The 13050-nt window shown below is 37.5% G+C and overlaps 1 pseudogene and 5 gene segments (V, D, J or C); all 6 read left to right on the top strand.

The window, feature by feature from the left end:
• The first annotated feature begins 1006 nt into the window (after positions 1-1006).
• On the top strand, positions 1007-1590 carry LOC114569170 (Ig heavy chain V region 5A-like). The segment is given in 2 exon segments: positions 1007-1109; positions 1207-1590. Coding segments are annotated over 2 exon segments (348 nt in total).
• Positions 1591-2220: 630 nt separating this feature from the next.
• Positions 2221-2742, top strand: LOC114569154 (immunoglobulin heavy variable 3-21-like). The segment is given in 2 exon segments: positions 2221-2343; positions 2425-2742. Coding segments are annotated over 2 exon segments (357 nt in total).
• A 2062-nt stretch (positions 2743-4804) lies between these two features.
• Positions 4805-5391, top strand: LOC114569365 (immunoglobulin heavy variable 3-48-like). The segment is given in 2 exon segments: positions 4805-4918; positions 5006-5391. Coding segments are annotated over 2 exon segments (435 nt in total).
• A 2706-nt stretch (positions 5392-8097) lies between these two features.
• On the top strand, positions 8098-8542 carry LOC114569364 (immunoglobulin heavy variable 1-24-like). The segment is given in 2 exon segments: positions 8098-8149; positions 8238-8542. Coding segments are annotated over 2 exon segments (348 nt in total).
• A 2332-nt stretch (positions 8543-10874) lies between these two features.
• Positions 10875-11367, top strand: LOC114569363 (immunoglobulin heavy variable 3-48-like; annotated as a pseudogene).
• A 380-nt stretch (positions 11368-11747) lies between these two features.
• Positions 11748-12308, top strand: LOC114569166 (Ig heavy chain V region XIG14-like). The segment is given in 2 exon segments: positions 11748-11892; positions 11989-12308. Coding segments are annotated over 2 exon segments (351 nt in total).
• Positions 12309-13050: the final 742 nt, after the last annotated feature.

Below are 13050 nucleotides of genomic sequence, written 5' to 3'. Positions count from 1 at the left end.
GCCAGATACACACACTGGTTAAAGTTACTAGAGGAGCACAAATGAAAAATTTAAATTACAAAAAAAGTTACCAGAGGAGCTATACAAAAACCTTAAAGAATGTATTTGTTTTTTACAAAGACCAACAGGAGGCAGTAGGAGACCTAAAATATAATAATGGCAGTACGAGTATAAAACAAAGAGGCACACAATGACAGCAGCAGATAATTTTGGGGATATTTTTTTCTCTGTTATAAGGTTTGTAAAGAATATGAACATTCAATTTAACATATTGTGAGAAATAATAATCACACACTGTTTAACACAGTGTGTAAACTGGGTAGCACTTGTTGTCATTCATACACATTTGAATGATCAAAATGACGCAATGTTTCCCAAGTATAATTTATTGGGCTTTCAGATGCTCACAATACTTAGATTATGAAAACAATAGAATATCTCAACATATATATGTGGATGACACAGATGTACATAACGAACAGCCAATTAGTGCATTGAACAATAAATGCCCAAGACAAATATACATGAATAAATACAGAAATACAAACTTTTTTGTGGTGCCAAATAACAATTAAAGATCAATGCTCACCTTGAATCACGTAAGTAAAAAATGCCAATGCAATATACTTCAAATATGTGTCTGTATTACATTTTCTTTCCTTTAATAAAAAAAAATGGTCATAATAGTCTTGACTACGTGTTACAGAACAGTCCATCCTTCTTTTATAGCCTGTCAGTGTCCTTCACTATGCAAAGTGAATATTGTTAATCTGAGTTTAACAGAATTTCAAGTTTTGTGAAGAATTATTAAACATGAATGTAACTTTGTGTTAAGTTTACTGTGATAATAAATACAATTTCTTTCATGTGTCAGAATACATTTTCATAACATAAGTCCAGTCTTTGACTACTTGTGACAGGACAGTCCATCCTTCTTTTATAGCCTGTCAGTGTCCTTCTCTATGCAAAGTGAACTTCCTCACAGTCTGCTATAAAGACTTGATATCATGCTGTCAGTTGCAGCAGAAGAAGAGAAGCTCCCATCAGATCACCTTCAATAGCAACCATGTTCTCTGTAGCTCTGCTGCTGCTGCTGGCTGCTGGATCCTGTGAGTCTCACTGAGGCAGAGACACTGACAGTATGATCACAGCACACTGTTCACTGTTATTACACTGATTCAATACTCAACATGTTTTCCTCCACAGGTGTGAAGTGTGAACAGTTGACCCAGCCAGCCTCTGTGACTGTGCAGCCAGGTCAACGTCTGACCATCACCTGTCAGGTCTCTTATTCTGTTAGTAGCTATCACACAGCTTGGATCAGACAGCCTGCAGGGAAAGGACTGGAGTGGATTGGAATGAAATATACTGGAGCTTCATACTACAAAGATTCCCTGAAAAACAAGTTCAGTATCGACTTAGAGACTTCCAGCAACTCAGTGACTCTAAATGGACAGAATGTGCAGCCTGAAGACACTGCTGTGTATTACTGTGCCAGAGAGCCACAGTAACACAAACCATCAGTAGACCTGAACAAAAACCCCTCAGAGCCTGAACACTTGTAACATGAAGCCACCAGAGGAGGAGCCCTCAGACCACTAATAGTTTCAACACCAGCACACAGCCTGCCCTCTTTCTTGACTTTAAATACTTTGGGGTTTCAATCACTGATCATTGTCTTTTCTCCCACAACAAAAACTGAATTACATGTTTACATTGTTAAATGCACACAACTGAAACGTGTTGGATATCAGAGTTTTCCTGGAGCAAATGCATGAAACCCTTTTCTTATTACCAGGAGTCAAAATTTGTAAAAAAAAAAGGACACGTAAGATAATGTTTGTCGATCTCAAACCAAGCATACAAGGTGATTTAATGAACGAAAACACATTTTTCTAATGATAATGATCTTGATATCTTTTATATATAAACAGTAACACTATTACATTATTCTTAATTATTTGTTGCATTTAACAAAAAAACATCTGCCAAGTAAATACATGTGTTCAAATATTACAGAGTGAATAACAGTAAAACATGGATAATAATGACATTATGTTAAAAATGTAAGTAGAATCTGAATTCCAAGATACAGTAAGATTATTCTTACCGTAAGAATAACCGAAATTACGTTAAGGAGAAAGCTGTAACATGAAAATATGTTTTGAGGAGAGATTGAACAAAAAACACTGTTCAATCAAAAAGGAGGAGTCGATGCAAAACTCAGATATCTTCCACCTCTACTTATCTGAGTGCAGAGAGGAGGACAGAGAACAGTGGACACACAGTTTAACATGATGGACTATAGGACAGGACTGCTGCTTTTAACTCTCTGCTGGGCAGGTGAAGATTTTCACTGATCTTAATTAAACATAGTTTTGAATTGTGTAACAACTAAATTCATGTGATTTTATATCATGACAGGTGTTGATGGTCAGACTCTGACAGAATCTGAACCAGTGATGAGAAGACCTGGAGAATCCCACAGATTGACCTGTACAGCATCTGGATTAACAATCAGCGGCTACTATATGGCCTGGATCAGACAGGCTCCTGGAAAAGGACTGGAGTGGATTACGAGTATCTACAGTACTTACATCTTCTACTCTCAGTCAGTCCAAGGCCGGTTTACCATCTCCAGAGACGACAACAGACAGCAGCTGTATCTGCAGATGAACAGTCTGAAGACTGAAGATTCTGCTGTTTATTATTGTGCTCGAGACCCACAGTGACTGGAGTTGGTTGAGCAGCTGTACAAAATCCTACAGTATTCTTACTGGGCTGATGAAGCCAAATAATGAAGATGATATAAATGTAATATTTATATCATATATTTTGTACATTATATTTTTAATATTACTACTTTTTTCAACACTAAATTTTACATTAAGTATAATTTTTAGATAACAAATTACCCATTGTCTCTTCATTATATAATGTCCCATTTTCCTGTGAAATATTATTACTCAACATTAAAAACACAAAAACACAATAAAGATCACTTGTTGGTAAAAGTGCCAAAAATGTCACAATGATCTGGTTGCTTAAATTAAACTACTTCAACTCCTGCAGTAAGAAACATTTCTTGTCTTTCCTCATCCTCCCTGGGCTGATAAACTCTGCACTGTCTCACATGACTAATGTCCTCAGGTCAAGTCATTCAAAATGAGACAACACAGACATTTGAGTATGATTGTTGTATGACTGGCTTTTAAGAATTCTGAATAAAAAAAAGTTAAAATCATGCTGCATGATATTTGATATATGAATTTATTTCTGACATGACCACACAAATAAGGTAAAATATGATGTTTATTACAGAAGAGTAACTTGTAAATGGATGAAATACAATCATTTTTTTATTTGTTTTTTACATTTTGTCATGTTTCACTTCCTGAGCAGCTGTTTTCCTCTAAAAGGCTCCAAGTTTCTCTGTATGTCTGTTCTTTAAACATCTGCAAACACTGAAACCATTAAAAGTCTTTTATTAAAAACTGCAAAATATATTACTATTCACATGATTGTGGCTGCTGTCAATGTTTTTATGTTTGCACCAAATACAGTCAGTAAGCAAATATATGAAAAAATAAATTCAGGTAGCAGCTACTACACAGCTTGGATCAGACAGCATGCAGGGAAAGGACTGGAGTGATTGTACATGGTGGTGTTGCATCCACCAAACTACAAAGATTCACTGAAGAACAAGTTCAGCATCGAATTAAGACTCTCCCAGTGACTCATCAGTAGACCTGAACAAAAACCCCTCAGAGCCTGAACACTTGTAACATGAAGCCACCAGAGGAGGAGCCCTCAGACCACTAATGGTTTCAACACCAGCTCACTGTTACACTAAAGGATGAAACAGTCTTTAAATTTTTTTTTTTTAAATGGTGATTTATCTACAGTACAGTATGAATGAATCCTCAAAATGTCAGTTTCTCTTTCATAACATTGTTATTTCTTTTCGTTAACAATCCAAAATGTGTTTGTCAGAGAACCAATTTCCACAATTCCACCACTACCCCTAGTCTTGTCAAGAGAACCATCTGGAAGGGCTTTGAAACTGAACTTGCCATTCAAAACTCTTTTCTTTATCCATTTCTGCTCAAGGCTTGTTTCTGCTAGCCACCCACAACATTACTGTGCATCGCTTCCTGGTTTCCCAAACTTAAAGTGCGTCCCGAAGCCCATATCCCAAAATGTGCGTACATTAATCCTACATCAAAAACAACTAGTGGTGTTAAAGCGTTTGCGTTAACTCTTTATTATGGTGTTAATTTTGGCAACCCTAGTTTAAATATTTGGAGGTTTCAATCACTGATACATCATTGTCTCTACTCCCACAAGACAGACTGAATTAGACTTTCGAAATCGTTTAACAATAATTTACCTTATTTAAATAATAAAAAATAAATGCAGCTGAATTTCTTCAAAAGTTGAATTTTTTGCTCTGAATTTTACTAGTTTAAAAATCGATGTTTGGTTAAATATTTTGTACATAATCTTTATTTACATGAAAAACAGCAATTTGATCAAAAATGACTTTAGGAGACATGAGATGTTGTTTCCCAATCTCAAGCCGATGAGGTGATTTACCTTATACATAAACTTAAACCCATTTATATTATTCATATTACATTATTACATAATGGAATGTTCAAATGTTACAAAGTGACTTACAGTAAAAAAAGTCAGGTTGAAAATGTGAAACAAAGTCAAAATGAGATACGGTGAGATGATTCGTTAAAAAACAAAATACAGTTAGGAGAAAGCCAAAAAAGGAGGAGTCAATGCAAAACTCAGATATCTTCACCTCTACTTATCTGAGTGCAGAGAGGAGGACAGAGAACAGTGGACACACAGTTTAACATGATGGACTATAGGACAGGACTGCTGCTTTTAACTCTCTGCTGGGCAGGTGAAGATTTTCACTGATCTTAATTTAACATAGCTTTTATTCATGTCATCAGCTTATTTCACTTGATGTTTTTCATCCTCTTGACAGGTGTTGATGGTCAGACTCTGACAGAATCTGAACCAGCGATTAAAAGACCTGGAGAATCTCACAGATTGACCTGTACAACATCTGGATTCACACTCAGCAGCTACGCTATGAGCTGGGTCAGACAGGCTCCTGGAAAAGGACTGGAGTGGATCGCTTATATAGGCACATCTAGTTCTCCTATCATTTACTCCCAGTCAGTCCAGGGGAGATTCACCATCTCCAGAGATGACTCCAGCAGTAAACTCTATCTGCAGATGAACAGTCTGAAGACCGAGGACACAGCAGTGTATTACTGTGCCAGAAGAGACACAGTGAGAGACGATAATAGGAGAGTCATACAAAAACTACTTCCTCTATTTACAATCACAATGGGAACATTCAGTTGACTCACTATCAATTGTTTTGCCATACTGTCGACAATTTCTACATATTAGTGCGGTGAAACTGTGTCCACTTCAAGTACCTGCATGAAGATCATGCAAAAATCAACATTTTGGTAACATTTAAAATTAAAAAGCTTCCACATGATTTTCCGATTGTAAACAAGTTTTTTTATGAAATGATTTTCTTATTCATACCAAATTTACACAAAATCCTGGAATTAAATCATTTTTCAGCCATAAAAAGGAAGCATGTAGATATTTAACAAATCAAAACCTTGTTGCCATTTGACTCTGACTAATCTGACTGACTTGTTTTAATACTGTTTGTCTGAACTTAGCGGAAAAGTCTGAAGGCTAAAGTTGCTGTTTGTTATTGTGCTCGAGAGCCAGAGAAACTGGAGTTGTTTGTGCTCATTCTTACTGGACTTATAGAGTACAACTGTCTCACATTCTTAATCTTTGAAGGTTAACCTTTACAAGATGATAGTAAATATTCACACCTTTTGATGCTTCAGAATTAACTCCTTCTTAAGGTGCAAAATGAATGTAATGTATGAAAATAAGTTAGAAACAAATGATGGGTGGAATGATTTTTGTTGAAAACTGATATAGATGGAAATACATTTGTTTCGTTTTCAAATATATAAAAGGTAAAAAAATAACATTCTGAGCTGTAATGACGAAAAATAAAGTATTTTTAGTAATTCTAGTCCTCTAAACATCAGTTACAACAATGCATCTTCTGCTTTTCATTCACTGTCATGTTGGTGCTTGAGAGTATCCCATCATGCATTGGGTGGAAGGAAGGTAAGCATGGAAAAAGCACAGATCTTCACTAACAAACCTTTCTTTGGGTTTCACAAGTGAGTTATGTTTCTCTGTTTAAAATTCAATTTCAATTCAATTCAATTTTATTTATAGTATCAAATCATAACAGAGTTATCTCCAGACACTTTACAGATAGAGTGGGTCTAGACCACACTATAATTTACAAAGCCCCAACAATTACAGTAATTCCCTCAAGAGCAAGCATTAGCAGTAGCTATGGAAAAGCAGTGGCGAGGAAAAACTCCCTTTTAGGAAGAAACCTCGGCAGACCCAGACTCTTGGTAGGCGGTGTCTGACGGGGCCGGTTGGGGGTGTGATGAACAGTGGTGATAATAGTCACATTAAAGATAGTGGAAGATAGTAAAAGTAGCTAACATTCCTGTTTTGAAACTCTAGAGGGCAGACAAGGACTGGCTTTAACACTTATCCCAGCGACGTCCATATACAGGAACAAAGACAGGGAAGTAAAGCAGATTGTTTTTATTTAAATGTTTTCAGCGCCTAATGCTCCAGATATAGATGTTCTCCTCCGAATGATAATCTGTTACAAACTTCTCTGCCCTGAAATGACCATAAACCATCACAATGCCACATCCAGGTGTGATGGGCACCACTGCTTCAGTCAATCAGATGATATGAATTATGCTTTTTATTATTGTTGTGGTAAAGTTGATAACCTAGTTACTCATTTTAAAATAGCATTTATAACTAATGTGGACACTTCCTAGTCAAAAAAAACGTATTCTAGTTTCATCAAAGAAGATTTTGATTCCAGTCCAGATGTTTCCTCCCTGCGAGGAGGAGTCGATGCAAAACTCAGATATCTTCACCTCTACTTATCTGAGTGCAGAGAGGAGGACAGAGAACAGTGGACACACAGTTTAACATGATGGACTATAGGACAGGACTGCTGCTTTTAACTCTCTGCTGGGCAGGTGAACATAAAATTTCCCTCGGGATGAATAAAGTATCTATCTATCTATCTATCTATCTATCTATCTATCTATCTATCTATCTATCTATCTATCTATCTATCAATTATCACTTCCTTACAAAACAGCCAAAGACAGCAAAACAATCCTTGTCCCGTTATGAATAAAATAAATACTACATACACATTTCAGCCATGTGGCATCTAAAGCAGGAGTGACAAATAATGTTACATTTTCTTTCATAAAACCCTAGAATGCTTCAGTCTCAAGTTTCTCTGTCCTCTATATGGAAACACTTAGTTCTGCTTATCTCTTTGATTTTGACTGACTGCCACTCAAAACTACAATTTTATACTCAGACCCTTTGAGAGCTTGCTTCATCCCAACAAAAATACAACATTTAGGTGCTGGATCAGCAGTGACTGATTCTTAATGTATTCATTTAGTTGTATAGTTCTCCATTTCATCATTTCAAATCAATTTCAATATAAACAGTTAGAAGACCGAAGGAGCTGCTGTTTATTCTTGTGTATGTAAGTCATTGGGTTGGAAGCTGAATGGATACTGTAGTAATACTGCAATAAGGCAGATTGTTTTCAGATTGTTTTCTCTATTAGCAGTAATCCACCTCACTTAGGTGAACAATAACCTTTTAAATTAACGTCTTAGACTGACATTACAGCTTGTACTGTATACATTGAACTACACACCACACAATCTTACCCTCTTAGAAATGCACACAGTTGAAAAACTGTCCAAACACACTGAAAATAAGAGAACCAATGAACATATTTAATGTATCTCAGTCTGTTTCGAAAAACCTCTCTCTCTCTCTCTCTGTATCTTCCACTGCTAAAATGTAAATTCACACTGAAGCATAATCCCCACCCATTCTATCAACACAATATATAATCCCCATAACAGCCTCTGCAGTTGAAGACTGAGTCAAGTTCCCACCATGACAGTTGTACAGAGTGTCCTCCTCTTGGCTCTCATTTCAGGTGAGTGAAGTCGGTGTTGAGCGAAGGAGGAGAAAAGGAGCTTTGGATGTCGGCTGGCTCCCTGTAATCTAAACTCTGTCTCTTCCAGCTGCTCAGGGCCAGTCCCTCACCTCCTCAGAGCCAGTGGTGAGCAGAGCTGGACAACCTGTCACTCTGTCCTGTAAGGTGGACGGACTGTCTCTAGCTTGGCTGCACTGGATTCGTCAGAAACCAGGGAAAGGACTGGAATGGATCGGACGCATCGATAGCGGAACTGGCACAATATTTGCCCAAAGTGTCCAAGGCCAGTTTTCCATCACCAAAGACACTTCTCAAAATCGTGTGCACTTAGAGGTTAAGAGTCTGAAACAAGAAGACTCTGCAGTTTATTATTGTGCACGAGAGCCACAGTGACACACAACACTACTAAGCTGTATAAAAACTGAATAACACTGATCTCTGTGTGAGAAGCACTGAAGCATGATTGACAATTTATAATGAAAGATATGTCATTAATAAAAAACTGTATTTGTCAGCATGTTGGGACAGTTTATCATGACTCAGAGCCTGCATTTGTAAAAAGATTATTGAAATTAGAAAATAAATTCAATATATTATAATATATATAAGTTCTTTCCTAAAAATAGCTCTACAGAGATGCAAACCATCAACAGTCCTGCAAAAATACCCAGCACCCATGTGACTCAACCATACATTTTACATTACATCATTCATTTGTGTGTTCATTTAACGTAAACCTTACAGATAATCCTTAATTTTTTTTACTTTTTGGTTATATGATAAAACACTACAAAAAAGTGATCATGTTTCTGGATGTGATATTGTATATAGCATAGAAGGAAAAGCAATTATAATAAAAAAATGAAAGAATAATAAATTCTACAAATATATTTATTATTGTACAAATCACACAGAGTGCTGGTTCAGGAGCCACTCCCTCCCCATTATGTTCTGATGCAAATCTTGAGTCTGTGCAGTGTACTTCTGTCCTGCTGACTGCTCTTGTACTTTGTGTGGAGCATCAGATGTCACATCTCCAGCCTCAGGATGATGAACACACTCACTCTTCTGCTGGTTACTCTCTCTCTGCCCTGTGAGTTCTCCTGCTTCTTGCTGTTTTATCTTTTCTCAGACAACATGGACTGATGGTCAGTCAGTGACACCAGAAAACTTCCCAGATGACTGTCTCACTTTCTTCTGTGGTTTTTCTCTCCTTTCATCTCATCAGGTTGTACAGGTCAGAGTATGGAGTCCATTCCTTCCAGTTCAGTAGTGAAAAAGCCTGGGGAGACTCTCAGTCTCTCCTGCAGGGGATCTGGCTTCACATTTAGCTGCTGTGTTATGAGCTGGATCAGACAACCTGCAGGAGAAGGAATGGAATGGATAGGGAGCGGATACTCTACTTCAAGCAGAAACACTTATGCCAGCAGTGTGCAGGGCCGTGTAGAAATCAGTAGAGATGACAGCAACAGCATGGTGTATCTGAGACTGTCCAACTTAAAGCCAGAGGACTCTGCTGTGTATTACTGTGCCAGAGAAAGACACTGGTTAAAGGAAGCAGAGAAGCTTGACAAAAACCAAATTATTTCCCAAGAACCTACAGGTGGCAGTAGAAGATAAGACGTCAGATGATACTAAGGAAAATATGACAGTGTCTCTAAGCACACACACACAAATTCATGACCACAATGGAAGCAACAGCTGATGTTGTGGTTTGTGACTTCCTGTTTTTTAGTGTTATTTTTATTTCATTTTAATAGTTTATTTAGATAGGGACAGTGCATATTAATGGACATCAGTACAAGTACACAATGTAGATATGCTAGAGTTAGCACCATAGCTAATTTTCATCTATTGTACATAGGCAGATACATAAAATTAAAAACATGAAAACAGTAACAAGCATACAACACCCTCATAGTTTGAGAGGCAAGACAAACACTAACAATAGTCAAGACAAAATACAACAGAACATACATTGTTACACATAGTGAAACGTGTGAGGCAGTTAAAAGTTAAAAGTGAGTGCATCTTTGGTTTTCTAAAAGCCAGAATTTTAAACAAGTTTTAAAATTGATGTATGTGGGACGGTCCCTTATTGTGGAGGGAAGGCTATTCCAATATTTATTTCCCTTTACTAACAAAACAGTGTGTCCAAAAGTGGTGCGCCTAAAAGATATTACACAGTCCCACTTGGTGGAGGCCCTTGTACTACCACCACTCTCAAATCTTTGAAAGAAATCATTCAGTGGGGGGCGGGGCACGATGATGTACAGCCCAAAACGGGCATACTTAAAAAAAATGTAATTCTCAAAACTCTATAGTTTGTTTTCCCAGTATGCTACAGTGATTAAATGATATGGCTTTTTGTTACAATTGAAATTTGCTTTCCTACAAAAAAAATTGTAATAATGTTCCTTTTTTTTGATTTTGAACAGCAGGGGTTGAGAATATATTTGGACATTTATGAATGATATATCCAGAATATGGATGGCCAGCAAATGCTGCTGAGCAAAGTATATAAATACATCTAATCTGAGTCTAAATAAATCTATCTTCCTTATTGAGAAAATCATAATCACTATGTAAAGTTATGATTTCTTTCCCCCCAGATATGTGTTGTGTTTCTCTTATAGGAGGAGGAGTCAATGCAAATCTCTGATCTCTTCCATCTCTACATATGTGTTGCAGAGTGAAGGACAGACACTAAATCACTGACATACACACTGTAGACTGGACAGAGACAACTGGCTTTAACAATGATCAGACCTGATTATTTGGTTGTTTTTCTCATCCTGTCATTTAACTGGGCAGGTAAGAACAATAGATGATTTTCTGACAAACCTCCTGGTACAAAGACAACATGGCTGCATTACAGTAACTAATGAGCTGTTTAAATGTCTGTAGGTACTGAGGGTCAAACACTGACTGAGTCTGAACCAGTGGTTAAAAGACCTGGAGAATCCCACAGACTGACCTGTACATATTCTGGGTTTGGTGGTAATATTGATAGCGCTTGGATCAGACAGGCTGCTGGAAAAGGACTGGAATGGATCGCTTACATCAGCAGTGGCAGTGGCAGCATCTACTACTCTCAGTCAGTCCAAGGCCGGTTTACCATCTCCAGAGACAACAGCAGACAGCAGGTGTATCTGCAGATGAACAGTCTGAAGACTGAAGATTCTGCTGTTTATTATTGTGCTCGAGAGCCACAGTGACACAGGAAGGAGCAACGCTGTACAAAAACTCAACATGTCAAAACAAGTCAAATCTTTGATTTCTTGTGTTCTCATTCACAGAGTAAGCTTTAGTTCAACATCAATTATTGCAGATCCCCCATATAAAGTTAAAGCAGACAATAACTATTCTGTTAATCTGTTGATTCTGTTGTAAATATAAAACTATTTGTCTGACATGTTTGACTTGTGTTAGGCAATTTGTGATTAAAAACAAATGGAATTTAAGTTTGTTTTAGGTTTGTAATAAGAACTACATTTACTTTCATGTGTCAAAAATATATTTCATAACACAATTTAAAACTTTACTTGTGACAGGACAGTCCATCCTTCTTTTATAGCCTGTCAGTGTCCTTCTCTATGCAAAGTGAACTTCCTCACAGTCTGCTATAAAGACTTGATATCATGCTGTCAGTTGCAGCAGAAGAAGAGAAGCTCCCATCAGATCACCTTCAATAGCAACCATGTTCTCTGTAGCTCTGCTGCTGCTGCTGGCTGCTGGATCCTGTGAGTCTCACTGAGGCAGAGACACTGACAGTATGATCACAGCACACTGTTCACTGTTATTACACTGATTCAATACTCAACATGTTTTCTCCACAGGTGTGAAGTGTGAACAGTTGACCCAGCCAGCCTCTGTGACTGTGCAGCCAGGTCAACGTCTGACCATCACCTGTCAGGTCTCTTATTCTGTTAGTAGCTACTACACAGCTTGGATCAGACAGCCTGCAGGGAAAGGACTGGAGTGGATTGGAATGGCAGCAGTTGGATCCACGACACGCTTCAAAGATTCACTGAAGAACAAGTTCAGTATCAGCTTGGACTCTTCCAGCAAGACAGTGACTCTAAATGGACAGAATGTGCAGCCTGAAGACACTGCTGTGTATTACTGTGCCAGAGAGCCACAGTAACACAAACCATCAGTAGACCTGAACAAAAACCCCTCAGAGCCTGAACACTTGTAACATGAAGCCACCAGAGGAGGAGCCCTCAGACCACTAATGGTTTCAACACCAGCTCACTGTTACAGTAACAATCTAAAATGTGTTTGTCAGAGAACCAACTTCCACAATTCCACCACTACCCCTAGTCTTGTCAAGAGAACCATCTGGAAGGGCTTTGAAACTGAACTTGCCATTCAAAACTCTTTTCTTTATCCATTTCTGCTCAAGGCTTGTTTCTGCTAGCCACCCACAACATTACTGTACATCACTTCCTGGTTTCCCAAAACTAAAGAGCGTCCCGAGGCCCAAATCACAAAACGCGCATGCATTAATCCTACATCAAAAACAACTAGTGGTGTTAAAAACATTTGCGTTAACTCTTTATCATGGCGTTAATTTTTACAGCCCTAGTTGAAATATTTGGAGGTTTCAATCACTGATACATCATTGTCTGTTCTCCCACAAGACAGACTGAATTAGACTTTTAGAAATCTTTTAACATTAATTTACCTGATTTAAGTGATTATGTAGAAATACAGCTGAATTTTCTTCAAAAGTTGAATTTTCTGCTCTGAATTTTTTTAGTTTAAAAATCGATGTTTGGTCTAATAATATTGTACATAAGCTTTATTCACATGAAAAACAGCAATTTGATCAAAAATAATTTTAGGAGACATGAGATGTTGTTTACCTATCTAAAGCCAACAAGATGATTTACCAA

This window comes from Perca flavescens, chromosome 15 (assembly GCF_004354835.1).
Source record: "Perca flavescens isolate YP-PL-M2 chromosome 15, PFLA_1.0, whole genome shotgun sequence".
NCBI lineage: Eukaryota > Metazoa > Chordata > Actinopteri > Perciformes > Percidae > Perca > Perca flavescens.
The sequence above is the reverse complement of the archived record's forward strand: the minus strand, read 5'-3'. Positions and strand labels throughout refer to the sequence as shown.